Source organism: Anopheles gambiae, chromosome 2 (genome assembly GCF_943734735.2).
Source record: "Anopheles gambiae chromosome 2, idAnoGambNW_F1_1, whole genome shotgun sequence".
Taxonomy (NCBI): Eukaryota; Metazoa; Arthropoda; class Insecta; order Diptera; family Culicidae; genus Anopheles; species Anopheles gambiae.
Genome location: NC_064601.1, coordinates 96,223,522 through 96,238,243, shown reverse-complemented (window position 1 = coordinate 96,238,243; position 14,722 = coordinate 96,223,522). Strand labels below are relative to the sequence as shown.

The following is a 14,722-nucleotide window of genomic DNA, read 5'->3' as shown; positions in this document are numbered from 1 at the left end:
GGTGGGTGGGCGGGATTTTGTTGCCTTACGTCAAACCGGTGATGCATGAACCTTTTTTCCTAGAAGCGTACGCTCATAATAGTCGGAATTTTGTGGTTGGCTTTGAGGTTTTGGATGATGTTACGTTTTGGGAGCTGTGAGAAAACTGTGCGTTTCCTACTTTCAGTCAATTTTTGTTACATTTCTTTTGTTTTTCCTTTCTATGGAAAATTTTATAGATTGAAGATAAATATTGTGGTTTTTAAGCTGTAAATTTACAGTCTAGATACTCAGAGGAGCAATCAAATGATTTTACAGCTCCAATTTTAAAGGAACAGTTAATTTAAAATAGTTTCATTTCATTTTCCGTGCAATTTTGCAACCATTTGGGTACAAAAAACGAAACCATAAACATGAATCTTTATTGATTGCACTGTCCTCCACGTTCGCGAACGAAACTGTAGATCGTGCATCCATAAACAGTGCATATTTTCACATCATCTTCGATCAAGATGGATGAAAGCTTTACCGTTCCACGAGCCATATTCACCCGGGGAAGGTTACAGTCTCTTCGACAGGGAGAGCAAGTCTCCGATTCATCATTACACCACCATGGACCCACTCCCTTATTAACGTTCGTGTCCATGTAACGCACGGCTGAAAGTGGCTCCAAGCGCGGCAAGCAACATTCGCCCATAAATACTTTGCACCCTCCGTCTTGAATATCAATGCGATGCGCCCTTATTTGCATAGCGTTCGAATGTGTGTGTGTGTGTGTGTGTGTGTGTGCGTTACCGCTGGCCGTTGGGCTACTTGAAACTGGCCATTAGCCCACGAGATAAGTGCGCGCGACGAGGGGTAGAGTCGAGGCTTGATTTAGTGTTTGCGAAGGTCCTTGTGAAGTCATAAGGTGATGCGGTGTGCTAAGAATGGACATTAAAAACCCATCATCCACAATATGGGAAGGATCGATCGGACAGCCGGGGCTGCTGCTGCTGTTGGATGTTCCGTTTGCCCAAATCCATAATTCCAACACGTTCGCAGATCGGTGCAAGCTCGTATGGGTGTGTTTGTGACCGTACAAGCCGAGATGGATGGAATAGACGGAAAAGATTATCCCAAAAGCCAAACACATCCAATCAATCCTAAGCATTCGATCATATGATGTGGGTTTACTGAACCTATTTCTGTTGCCTCTTTTTTTTCTTGTCAGCTCATCCACAGTCAGCACAGTTTCGCTTTCATCAATATTCAAATCCAGCTCCCGGAATACATTAAACCATTCCAAGTACCATATGAGAGACCAACACACAAACAACCAAAAAAATCTGCTCGGAAAACCTCAAATGACTTTTGCAGCTTTCCGGTTGCGTTCCCGGAACATACAGTCTCATTGTAGCCAATCTGTTGGCCGATTAACTCCATGCTGTTATTCTCATATTCCAGGGAGAACAGCCTTCGTTTGAACACAGTTGTGTGCGTACATTGTGTGTGTATAACACAAATGAACCATACTGCAAGTAACAAGCTTATGAAGAGAGAGAGAGATAGAGAGATAGAGAGAGAGAAAGGGAGTGTAAAATGAAGCAAAAAAGCCATCCCATCGAATCGAACCAATTGCAATGACAAGTGAGGTGTTTAAGGATAATAATTTCCATATTAAAATATTCATTTGCCTGCGACCGACAGAGGCGATCGCAGACAAAAAGCATACTGTTTCTGCCCCTTGCGCTTTTTGTGACCTGCAGAGTATCGATAATGCACCGGCCACATTCCTGCGGCGCGGTGAAAGTCCCCCTCGCAAAGCGGAATGTATAATTAATCTTCACAAAATGGGGTTCGATTTGTGTGACTTCGATTCCGTCTCGGGGGCTGAATAGGGGCTGAGCAGGGCAAATGAACAGTGCAGTTTAAATTATTCATCTGGTTTTGCTGCAATGGCGCAGGGCGAAGGGTGTCGGATGCGTGTGCTGCTACTGGATGGAGGACCGACTGGCCGGAACGTCCGCAAATTAATATTCAATCGAGATTTCCGATGTGGTTTTCTTTTTGCTTTCATTTGAGTTGAGGGTTTACATTCCTTCCATTGGTTCAATTTGTTTTAAAACCAATGTAACAGCAAGTTTAAAGAGGTTTACATCCATTGCTGGATGCTTCGTTTGGCACCAGCAAATGGGAAAAATCTGTTCCTTTGAAACCAATTTGGATGCGTTCAACTTAAGGAAGGAAACATGCATTACTTTTTTCTGTCGTTTAGTTGATATTGGGCCCCTTTTCGTTTTAAGTTCGTAGGCTGAAATTTAACCCTGTCAGCTGTTTGCATTGTATAGCAGTTTTCGATTAGCTATCGAAGTGAGTTTAATATACAGGTGGGCTTATTCCAAAGTGCATGTATTTAGAAGGTTGATTTTTATCGCTTCTGGTTCTGAAAGAATATTTTAAGAGTATTTTGTGTATTCGTCAAGTTACCAGAAGGCCTGTTTGAGCAAAAGTTTTCACCCGTCCTGCCAAAAAGGGACGTTCAAATTTTATTATAACCAACATGCTATGAGATCACCTGGTCTACATACACTTTGATAGTGTATTCCACCACATGATCTCTTTAATACACCTTGGGATAAATGAAAACACCTCAATTGACCTTATCGAGCTCTAAAATCGGGGTGTTCGAGCTATTTCCCTTAAACGGGCACCTTAAACTTCCCTTATACTGCACCAGTTTAAGGGACTTTTAGAACAAGCCGTTTAAAATCGACTTTGATGTGGTTTTTGTTGTTGCTTTCTTATCTATCCTTTAGGAAATTACGTTTTAAATCCTTATTGCTGGTCGTATAATGATTTAATATCAAAAACCACCGAATGTTCACCAAATAACGCCGTACGAATTGTACCTTATGTTTCGCAAAAATATTAAAGAAAATCAATCTAAAACGAATTGTAAACCATCATAATCCAATAGAAAAAGGTCATTCGCTTGCACAAACGAGGTTTTGACGCTTTCTACATGGTTTATTACACGCAAATCACACAATTTTTGGTATCTTTAGCAACGTTCGAGCAATTCATGGTTGACATTTTAAGTGACATTTGCTTGAAATTATTTTTCCAAATCGGCTCGATTAGTACTCGATACGCCTGAAATTGTGGATTTGTGTGTGATTAAGTGTGTTGAAAGTGCCAAGATTTGGTGTGTTCGTAAATTAGACTTTGTTCTTTCGATGGAAGATGTCTGTCGATGGAGGGCTGTCGAGCCCATTTCAAATTCATAGCTTTGGTTTTTAATGAAAAACAAAAACTAATTTTGTGTGACATTATTCTATAAAAATCGGTATTATTTGAGTATAAAATGGCTACCGGACCAACTGTAACGATAGGAAACATTATTTCTGAGTGAATATAGAATAAAGCATCGAAAAAGCCGCATCCCAGTTGATTTTGAAGAACTTTTCTGTAAATTCCCTGAAACTGGGGCAGTTTAAGGGAAGTTGAAAGCTCCAGTTTGAGGAACTTAGCTCGAATTCCCGGTTATTTTTGACGAAAATGTCAGTAGGGTTGAGACGAACTTTTCGAGCACTTCTATTCGAATCTACTTCTAGCTTTGAGGCTAAAATAATCTAGTCCGACAATCGCAGGCTAGTTTTGTGTGTGGTTTTGTATGGAGTGTTGACATGATTTAAGCCTCCAACTGTCAAACTTCATACAAAAAACTAACTAGAATCGTGAAGGGTCCGATTGTTAGATTATTTTTGAATCATAAGAAGCAGCATACAAACCGATTAAAGCGCTTCAATTTATTCTTTTCAGTCAAACAGAGCGTTTAAGATGCAATAAATTAACCCTGATTGTTAAGCCTTTGCTCAGCTTCAAACAAAACAGCTATTGTTTCTTACCAATCTTTTTTGCGCCTGAATATAAAAAAAGCCAAACGAATCCCGCGGGTTCATAATTTCTCGTTCTGCCTCGGAACACCGTAGCATAAATCTTTTAGGCGCTATTTGGTTTGATTAAGTGAGACAATAAATAACGCTATTGATTGCAATTCAGCGTATCGTAAGGCAAAAGCTGTATTAGGTTTTTTTTGGTTTGTTTGCAGGCTCCTCCTCCGCCCATCAATAAAAAAGGTCGGTGAGTGTGTAGACAGCAAGGATGAGAAAACAATAAGGCATGAACAAAAGGGCATGAGAGAAAGAGAGATGCAACAAAGCTAAACGTAAAAGCAAATAACGATTTTTCTTGGAACTGAACAAAAAAAAAAAAAAACTCCCCAACCCTGCAATAACACATAATTCATTCGCCGGGGTAAATGAGGGGGTAAAAGAAATAAGGACCAGACACACGGATGATACTCACATTGACACATTCAGGAAGCAGGTCAGTAGAAATTCGTTGTAGATCGCCATCGATATAAAGCGGCTTTCGTTGAACTCGGACGGTGCCTTCCGGACCATGATGCAGAGCCGGACGCCCCAGGCCAGAAACAGGACCTCCACTGTTTGGTGGTGGTCGTTGTTTGAAGCATGATGGAAGGGGGGGGGGGAGTGGAATTTGTGATCATATTTTTACCGAGAAAGTAAACACGCACGCGGTCGGTCGGTCGGTTGGTCGTTCGGTGGGTGGAAGCCGGTACCATGAAAAGCCATGAAAAGAAAAGAGCGTACAGAAAGTTAGTGCTTCGGTGGAGAGATTGTAGTTAGCGCTTTTTGTGCGGTCGCTTTCACAATCTGTAACTATACTATGCTGCAGCAATTCGACGCAGCGAGTTTGCTACACGTCGCGTATATGCGAAGTGCAGAAGTGTGCGCAAATAGTGCTTTGAAGCGCTGTTGTGGTAAAAACCAAATCTGTACGCTCGCGCTGAAGCTGTGCGGGACTTAGTTTATAGTCGGAAAAGAAGCGGAACGCAAAAGGAAAGAAAGAAAAAGCTACTGCACGCTGCAGTTTAATAAACAAAACTGAGTGCGCGAAAGAATTTGACCTAGGAGTTTTCTATAAATCTCGATGATGATGCACAGGGCAACAAAAAAAGGGCACCACACTGTACAGGAGATAGTAGAAGATAGTGTGTCGGAAACAAGTTCAAACAAAACTTTCCGAAACCCATCCTCCCCCCCCCCCCTCCCCGGGCAGCATTTTCGTACAGTTGTAACCCCACGGCCAGATTGTTTCTTTTTTGGCTGGAAGTTTGGTACAATTTATGAAAGCTGAACTTGATCCGGGAGAAGCCGAACAGCTTTCTGTAATTCACTTTGCTTTGTAGTTTTTGTACTTTTTTTTCTTCATTTTTACCCAGCAGTTTCTTGCACGCGTTGCGCTGCGGCGCTAGTTCAAAATTTGCAACGGAGATGCTTTCCTACCGCTCAAGCACGGTTCGCAGGTATGCACCGACCTTTCTAGAAGCGCGCCGACAGATTTACAGCTGCAACTTCCTGGCTGGAAAGAAGAAAAAAAGGGCAACGGTAGCTTACGCTTGGTGCAGTATGCGCACCCTCCCCAACCTGCCTGCCCATCATGTAGCGGAAGGCATAATATGTGCGCCAGCTGCAAGCGCAGCCAGAAGTTCAATATCGTAGCCGGAACTTTTGCGCGTCGCGTTTCTGGAGAAACACAGAAGACAGAAGTGCAACATGTGCTAGTAATTTAAGCCGTAACATGCTGCTCGGGGGGGGGGAATAGAATGCCTCTGTGCCGTAGTGTAGTGCCGGTGCAACACAATTTTGCCATTTTAGGAAACACACACCAGGGTTTGGTAGTGAAACCAAAAAAAAAGGGCAGTAGAGAAAAAAGAAAGAAAGGTTGGTAAAATAATGATCACTTTTACAAAGTATGTCAGCACAGGCCTTGCTCCTGCTGCTGCTGCTGCTGCTGCTGTGCAGAGTTGCCTGATGCAGTTGCCTTATGCAGGCGGATCGGCGGACACACTCCAGCACACAGTAGAGCCAATAAATATCCTGCTAAGGTGTGAAGATTTATGCCGTTGTTTTTCTTGCACGCCGGTGGTAATGGTAGTGTTAATAGCTGGTGCTCAAATTATACAGTACGGATGCTGGGGAACATCGGAACACCTTCACTTGGCCGGGACGGCAGCCGTTTGTAAGGCAGGGCAAGATGTGGGCAGAAACATTGTGTTCCGGTGTGTGTGTTCACGGGTGTGTTTAAATTTAAACCCCTTTTGAACAACTCCGTCTGCTGTGTCTGTGAAAGAAGAGGCAGCGAGTTGATCGTGTACTATGGGTTATTTTTTTTCCCCGTGTTACACAGGTGTAAAAAACGTGTTCTTTACTAGCTGTTCTTTAACTCAGTTCTTTGATTTGGAAGATAGTTACTACGTTTCACAGTTTTTAGTTGTGTGTTTCAAAGAGCCGTTTAAATTTGATTTTTAGTTTGTATGCTGATTCCCTTTTAAATAGCAACGCTTAAATGTTGCCTCCGATGTAGCTACTAAGCATTAACAAAGTCTTAAAACATTCAATTTTTAAAATGTTTTTAATTGCGAGCTTTGCTACACAAAAATCTTCTACAAGAAAGAAATAAGCAAAACAGCTTTTTCTCGAGATTGGAACTTTGATTTTGAATCTTAAAGTCGCTTCGCGATAAAAAAATAATGAAAATCAATATATTCTCAATATAATATTAATATAACCAATATATTCAATATTACTTCTTCTTGTTCTTTGGCTCAATAACCGTTGTGGGTCAAGGCCTGCCTGTACCACTAGTGGGGCTTGGCATTCAGTGACTAATTTTTTCCCCCCATAGTCGTACGAGTTGACAACTGTGCCACGAGACTGGCTTAGTACTTAACTTAAATTCAATAATTTTAGAAAACCGAGTGTCAACCCTCACGTTACATTTTTCAAAGCGATGGACTTACACTCACACGCTGACACGCTGTCGAAAATTGCTGCCTTAGAGACAAAAATAATTGAGTAAGAGCCAAAATTTAGTAGCTAAGACTGTATGGTATGTAAGAAAAGTCTTAATTTGATTGAACCTATTTGCCAGCTTCACCATGCGGCAGATCTTGGAGAAGATGGCTGAATACAGAAACGACACATACCATCTCTTCATTGACTTCAAAGCTGCATATGATAGCATAGCCAGGGTAAAACTGTACGACGCTATGAGCTCATTTTTCTAATCCCGGCCAAACTGATAAGGCTAGTTAGAATGACTATGAAAAACGTCACATGCCAAGGGTCTGCGCCAGGGGGACGGGCTTGCCTGTCTCCTAATCAACCTGGCGCTAGAGAGGGCCATCCGCGACTCGAGGGTGGAGGCTACGGGAACTATTTTCTATAAGTTAACCCAGATCCTGGCATACGCTGATGATACTTACTTACTTACTTACTTATCCGGCGCTACAACCGCTTTGCGGTCCTGGCCTGCCTCAGGAGTGTCCGAAACCGCTCACGGTCTCGCGCCTTCGTCTGCCAGTCCGTTATCCCGGCCTTAATGGCGGACGCCTCCACGCCATCTTGCCACCTCAATTTGGGCCTACCACGCCTCCTCTGTCCTTGTGGACGGCCTAAAAAGACTTTACGGGCTGGGTCGTCCGTTTCCATGCGTATAACGCTGATGATATCGGCATCATTGGTCTGCGGCTCTCCTATGTAGCAGAAGCCTACCAAGAGATCGAGCAGGCGGCAGAGAGCCTCGGATTGCAGATAAACGAGGCGACGGACTGGCAGACGAAGGCGCGAGACCGTTAGCGGTTTCGGACACTCCTGAGGCAGGCCAAGACCGCAAAGCGGTTGTAGTGCCGGATAAGTAAGTAAGTAGGTAAGTATTTGCCAGCTTAAGATTCTTATTGAATATACCTCCTTGAGCACAACATCAACCCATCTTTTAGAATAATTGATCTCCTTGAAACTTGATCGCTAAGTGATCAAAGGCCTTTTGAAGTAATTGAAAGACTACTACACTCATGAGCTTCAGTAAACGAACTCTGGGAAGTAAGAAAGCCAAATACTTCAGACATCATCATTAATATGCAACTCCCAGCTTTTACTGAAAGGATGAAGGTACCAACTAAATTACTAATTATTGAAACGATTTTTCTATGTAGTAACCCAAGCTATAAACCCATAAACCTAACTAAACACATCCCAAATGCGTAGGCTTGACTTCAAAGTAGCACGAATTCTATGATGCTGAAGTTCAGTGTAAAGAAAGCAAGCTGGATTGGATCAAACAGTGCAAGCTTTTTTCCTAGAATTTGTAGCACTGCGTGAGATGAATTGTTGAATCTTCAGTTTTTGTACGCATCGTACGGCGCCTACACTAAGCATAAAGCAACATCATAAACGGAAACACCTAAACAAGTGCTGCTTTTATTTACTAAACCGTCTGGACCGCAGATATCCATTGAAGAAATCACAAACAAGTCCAGCATTCTAAATACTCATTAAAATTCACCAAATCTACACAAAAAAAACACACACAAAATAACACGTAAACCAAAGCGCAAAACCAAAAAAAAAAAAACAAACAAAAAAAACTTCAAGCTCATTTGCACGATTCAAATTAATCCTATCTGCTGGTCCGTAATTATCGTTTCGTTTTTTTGTTCGTACTTGACTTGTTTCTTCTTTCGTTTCAGTTTCGCAAGATAGAACTGCCCTACATCGCCGACGGCGCTAACCGACCAAACCAGTGTTACACGCGATCGCTGTAAACTTGGAAGAAAGCAAAAACAACAACAACAACAAACACGCCCAACACTTCCGCCGCCGGTCGAAGCCAATTTAACGGGCCAGAACATTTTAATTAATCCCGCGTAACCGGCATTAACACGAACGTCTTTACCGGGAAGGATCTGGGGACTTCGGGGTGCAAAACCGGAAACGCAATTAAGGAGTGAGTGAATGGAGGGGTCTACTTACGTGAGGTGAAGGTATGATCCCACCAATCCGTTTTGCACAGGAACGCCTTCAGATTGTCGGCGGTGCGGCCGACGATCACTACCGGCGGTGCGACCAGCGTTCGGACGAGTAGCGCTATCCCGACGAAACCGCACAGCACACCGATCCGCTTCAGCAGGTAGGCGTCGGTAATTTTGACCGCTTTCGCTGACCGAACACGGAAAATTACCGATATCCTGGAAAGAGGGGTAGATTTTTTTAAAGAAGGAAAATGTTAAGAAAAAAAAGGTATGAAGCGCAAGAGAGAATAAAAAAAGGGTTCGTAGTCAAGGTAGACATTGCGGTTGCATCGTTTGCGGGATTCTTGTGGTGTTGTCTCGTCGCTTTTTGCTGCATTCTTTCATCGCCTCTCTCTTTTCTTATTTCTGATCGATTCTTTCTACCAATTTTCTTATACATTAAGAGCAAATTAGAACTCATCCACTTGTTGCTGCTTTTTCGATTGATTCATCAAGGAAATGCAGTTTTTCCTTGCAGACAATCACTCACAAACACACTCATGAAGGCAATTCATTATTTGCGCTTACTTCCGTTTGCTTCATTCGTGAGCCCACCTGCTTCGGACAGCTCTACCTCTACCAAACGCCTTGGTTACCTTGGTTACGCGCACCGAAACGCGCAGCCCGTGTAAAGTTAATTGTGATTTTGCGAATAACAACGGTCCTGCTGGTGTGGTGGTTCAACTTACCGCCATGTTTTCAGCATCAGCGCTCCGTACGTCAGGGAAAAGCCAATTTCCCGCAACCAGATGCGGGCGGTGCAGGAGTACAGCGACGGGGGCGGATACATCACCACCGACTGTCGAGTCCGGTTTCCGGTATGGACAGTTTCCGCAAGAATAAACACGCGTTTTGCCAACAGTGTGACCGAAGGGGGAGAAAGGTGCAAGCAACAAATTGAACAAGAAAGAGAAAGAAAAACAGAGTAAAGTGAGTGAAAGAGAGCGATTGAAAATGAAGTGCGGTAATGTAATGAAACTTCTCCTGCGAGCAACAACACAGCACAAACCCATCGTAAGCACGTTGGACACGGTGAGTGAAAAGTGTGATTGACTGAGCGATTCTAAAATGAAAGTGTGGGATGCGTTTTATTCCCTGCCCTCTCCCTCCTCCCTCTCTCCCTCCTTGCTCCATCACCACTACCACCACCTCTCGCGGGGGCAGTTAGTTATGTAAATGAAGGTAATTAGTGATTCTGGCGGCGTTCGAATGAAGTTAAAATTAGATTTCCTTTTTAGCTTTCGGTGCGAATATTGCTGCTGTTGTGCGGTTGTTGCTGTATTTCCCCCCCCCTTCTGTTGCAGGTTTCTGTTCCCGGGGATGGGACAAAAGAATGGGGCTGCAACCAATTCCTTCACGCTAGAAAACAACACTCCCGCACAGCTCGAAAACAGCGCTCGAGCCGTGGCCGAGGGAGAAAAAACACAAAATAAATGAATGGGGTGAGCTCGCTGTGGTGGTAGTTTTTAATTTGCTTTTACTTTTATGGATTTTTTTTTTGGTGTGTGTTTTGCTCGTTCCATCGGTCCGGGCGAAAATGAAAATGAAAGCGAAGGGAAGAATTATTTAAATGCCACTGGTGCGATGCGGTGACGGGTCAGGAAAAAGGGAGAGAAAATAGGCGAAGTGAGAGGGCGGGCTGTTGAAAACTATGCCAACCCGAGCTTTGATTTACGTCGATGTGCTTTCGTGGCAGGATCGTGGCCTTCTGTCTGGGCCGGTAAAGGCTTGTCAAGTGGACGTGGATTGTGTGTGTGTGTGTGTTTGCCGAGGACGAGAGTCGAATAATCGTAGCAAATATTTGCACTCGACCAGTGTTTCTTGGTGGTGCATTCCTTTGCCGTGGCTTTTTTCTATTGTTTTCGAGATTCAAGAGAAGACTGGTGACAATTTCCTTCGCTTTTGAAGACACCGTGTTTGAAGAATGAAGTTATTTAAATAGAATAAATCTGGCTGTGAATGGTTTGAATAGTAAAGAATCTTCTGTTATGCTGCTATTTTGAACTGTTTAAGTGAGCACAGGATTAAATAATTATTTTTATATCCATAATACTGTCAACATAGTAAAGTTTTGGTATGAATAGTTCGCGATGCTCGTTAAATTTCAAAATTATAATTAATGGGACAGCAACGAACCCTGAAAGTGGCTCATTAAAAGCGGATTAAACTATCTCATATTGCCCTTTTATCGTGAATCAATTGCTACTATCGAATTTAAATTAGTTTCCTTGTTCAAAAGCTACCGGACTGGGGGCTGACAGAGGAAAACAAAACAAAAATAATCATTTAAACTGAAATTAAATAAAGATATCACATTTCAAAAGGGATGAAAACACAGAAGCAATTGCAAAAGAGGCTGAATCGTATTGGAAAAAGCTCAAAACAAAAACAGGTCACAAAAATGTTCAAAAAAAAGCACAGCAAAAAGTCACCCACCCCCGGCAAACCGGCCATTTGTAATGTAATGAAACGAAAGATTAATGTATTCCTTTGAACGAGCTGGTGTCGCCGGAAGCCTCGCCACCGCTTTGACTGACGACAACAGTCCGCGAAGGGAGTCAAAAAAAAGGACGAAGGAGGAAGAAATAAAAATAAAATTCCCCCCAAATCGAATGGATATTTGAGTATGTTTGCAAAATTAAAACCCCTGCGCCGCGTAGCCCGCGCTCCGCCTGGTCGGCGAAGGGCTTGTGGCACTTACCGTGCAATAAATGCAAAATGCGCCCAATGCAATTACACGCAGCAGCGCTGGACTGGCCGCCCTTACAACCTGCAATGAGAGTGAGCGAAAGAAGAGAAAGGTTGTGGGTGAGTTTCAGTTACGTTTTGTCGTTGTTTTTCTTGACCCTTTTTTTTTTTTTTGGTGCCCACTTGCAGCAAAACTGCACAAATTAAATTTCGTGCAAATTTTGCTCAGCAAATAATTGTACGAATTTAATTTTGCTACCACGTCGTTGATGGTAGAAAAATACACGCTGAAGAAACTAAAAAGGAATAAAAGCTGAATTTGGTTTTGCATTCTTTATATATGGCGTTTTTACTGCTTATCGGAAGCTTTGGACTGATACCCAGATTATGACCATTTTTTTTTAAATGCATGAGGATTGTGGACTTAAAGCTTTTAGCTTTCTGAAACACAGAAGCGGTAGAAATTTTCAAAAAAAAACATGGTTTTTGTTAAACAAGTAATCACATTTAACGTTTCTTCTCTACCTCCTTTCGTATTGCAGCAAACGCAGGTCACAGATGGAAAGGGTGTTAAAAGCTTTATTATTAATTTAAGCAAAAAGAAAATCATTTCACTACACAGACACACATACAGCAGTGCAATGTAGTTCATGGCCGAACCGCACGCATGCTGCATATTTAACACCACCAATCAGCAATTGACACCTCCCGGCTTGCGTCAGGTTCAGGTTGCGCGTTGGTGCGTAGTGCGTATCGGACAAACAAGCGGACGTACGGATCTGTGCAACCGGGAATAAATTAATTCCAAAGCCTCCGCAAGCCGGAGAACCGTGGTCGAACGGCAAAAATACGGTGGCAAGGTACAACCAAATCAAACCACCAAACGCCAAGCCTTTCGCGCGTGTGTGTTTTAATATGCAATGTCAACCGGTGTCGCTCTTCCGCAAAGAATCCAGGGATGCTGAAGGGTAAAAAAATGTAATTTACATTTCCCGTTTTCGTGGAGGAGGGAGAGTAACCTTCATAGCAATTGGGTCAGGGATTTGCGGCCACACGATGACGGGTTTTGCACTGTCTGTTTGTTTGTTCTGTTGCAGGTGCTACAGCTTCAAGTAAAGGTCTGGCAATCGATAGTGAAATGATGACGAGTGACGAACGGTTTATCCGAGCTGACCACACATCCCGTGGTGTGAACATATGTAGGCGCGCGCGAGTGTGGTTTTTTGTGTGCGTGTTGTCGTTGGCTTCTTTTGCGTGTTTGTTTGTGAAGGATCGTGTCTGTAAGCTAAATTTTTAAAGCAAAATTTAAACGCACTGTGGTGAGTACATTAAACTGACTAGCCGTAAGACTTGACCATTGTACCACGATGACAAAAAAAAACCCATTTTATCCTTTTACAGGGTTTTTCTCGATTTATTGGTTGGTTCCCATCAATGTTTGGTGGGTTCCTATATTTTTTGGTGCGTTCCCACACTATTTTGGCCGTTTCCCAGAATTCGTTGGTCCAATTGTATTTCTATCCAATCGGAAAATATCAATAAATTATGGCAACGAACCTATGGGATATCTATGGGATACGATCAAAAAATCGTGGGAACGCACCAACAAATCATGGGAACTGACCAATAAACCGTTGGGAAACCCTGTATTTCCCAACGGTAAAAACACTACCCGTGTAAAAAGGCTCCATTCAATTAATAAACTAAAGTCCACTGTTGAGTTGCGTTTCTATTTCTACGCACACACGGAGGAGGCAATCTCTAAACAAGGCTTGCAGTAAAATGAATCTTTTTTAATCAATTCCGAGTGCGCGCAGTTCCATTGCTGTGTGCAGCAAACAGTTCTCTTTCGCTGACGCAGAACGGCTTAAATTAAAATTATTCACCGTACAGCGTGTGTGTTGGTTTTGCAGGCTATGTGCCCACTTCCTGTACGCTGCTAGGCCCTGCCTACCGCACCACAAATGAAAAGCAAACAAGCATTCTAAATCGGAAGGGCCTCTCTGCGCTCTAAAAACCTCGTTTCCCGACCTACCTTCACTTGCTGGTACTTGAAGGTAAACACGGCCGCTGGTGGGAGCAGCCCGATGACGGCACAGGCCAGCACGAGAATGGACGTACGCATCGGCCAGTTCAGGGCGGCCACGCACGGCGATGCATCCTCGCAGTAGTCGCAGCCTTCCGCACACGGCAGACATTCGTACGAGTTCGGGATGCTGTACGTGCTGTACTCGTTCTGCAGTGACAAATAGACAAACGGATATAGAACAAAAAAGACACTCACCATAAAGTCAGTTTAGAGCCACCAACACTTACCAGCATAAGCTTCTCGTACTCTTCCTCCAGCGTGCTGCCGTTGAAGTACTTCTGCTCGATCGTCGTGTCGGGAAAGTAGTAGCCCTTGCGGCAGATGCACCGGTACGAGCCACGCCGAAAGCCAAGCCCCGGGATGGGTGTACACTGTGTAAGAGGAAATGTACAAAGCAATACTATATTTAAAAAAGCATTTTACAGGGCTTTAAACACAATGTGCACTCCCGTAATGACTGAACGCAATGGAAATAAAAGGAGAAATAAATCGACACGTAAAATAAATCAAGTGCTTCTGCTAAAGCTAGGGCCGTGGGGCCGACAGGGTTTCACCCGGTGGGAAAAAAGAAAGGTAATCTCGCTTTGCAAAGCAACATCAACTTAACGGGAGCGATGAAATGGCGCCCAAATGAACCACGGTTACAAGAAAAAAACGCACCCAAGCAACATTAAAGTACCGGCAACATTGAAACAGCATTAAATTAATTAAAACTAATGAAAGCAATGAAAATTTATCGCTTTCAAGTTCTATCTTTGAGGTAGGGCCCTTGCAAAACCGCCGGCGCCGGTTGAGATGCTGTGATGAGAGTGGGGTAAAAAAAGGTGGAAAATGAAAATGTACGAAAATAAGCCCTGACGCTGTGTGAGCGAATGGGAAGGTGCATCACTGCGCGTGCTTTAATGGGCCTCGCCATAACTCAACCGTGCTTGCTCAAAGGAATTTACGTACGTATGGGTGTAGGGTGGCTGTTTTTTTAGATCGTTTTGCCTTACATTTTCCACTCCATCTGTACCGGTACAAGGGAGGTGGTGAATGAACAAAAA

General features: G+C 43.3%; 1 protein-coding gene across 4 annotated transcripts in view; it reads right to left on the bottom strand.

The window, feature by feature from the left end:
• LOC1276821 (uncharacterized) overlaps positions 1 to 14,722 on the bottom strand; it is a 115,511-nt gene that overhangs the window by 15,785 nt on the left and 85,004 nt on the right. For all 4 annotated transcript variants that reach the window (XM_061644353.1, XM_061644352.1, XM_061644351.1 and 1 more), the window contains 6 exons: positions 13,904 to 14,047; positions 13,623 to 13,823; positions 11,601 to 11,669; positions 9,589 to 9,698; positions 8,862 to 9,076; positions 4,330 to 4,468 (listed from right to left, as the gene is read on the bottom strand). In XM_061644353.1, the coding sequence (XP_061500337.1) occupies positions 4,330 to 4,468; positions 8,862 to 9,076; positions 9,589 to 9,698; positions 11,601 to 11,669; positions 13,623 to 13,823; positions 13,904 to 14,047 (878 nt within the window). The remainder of the gene's footprint in view (positions 1 to 4,329; positions 4,469 to 8,861; positions 9,077 to 9,588; positions 9,699 to 11,600; positions 11,670 to 13,622; positions 13,824 to 13,903; positions 14,048 to 14,722) is intronic.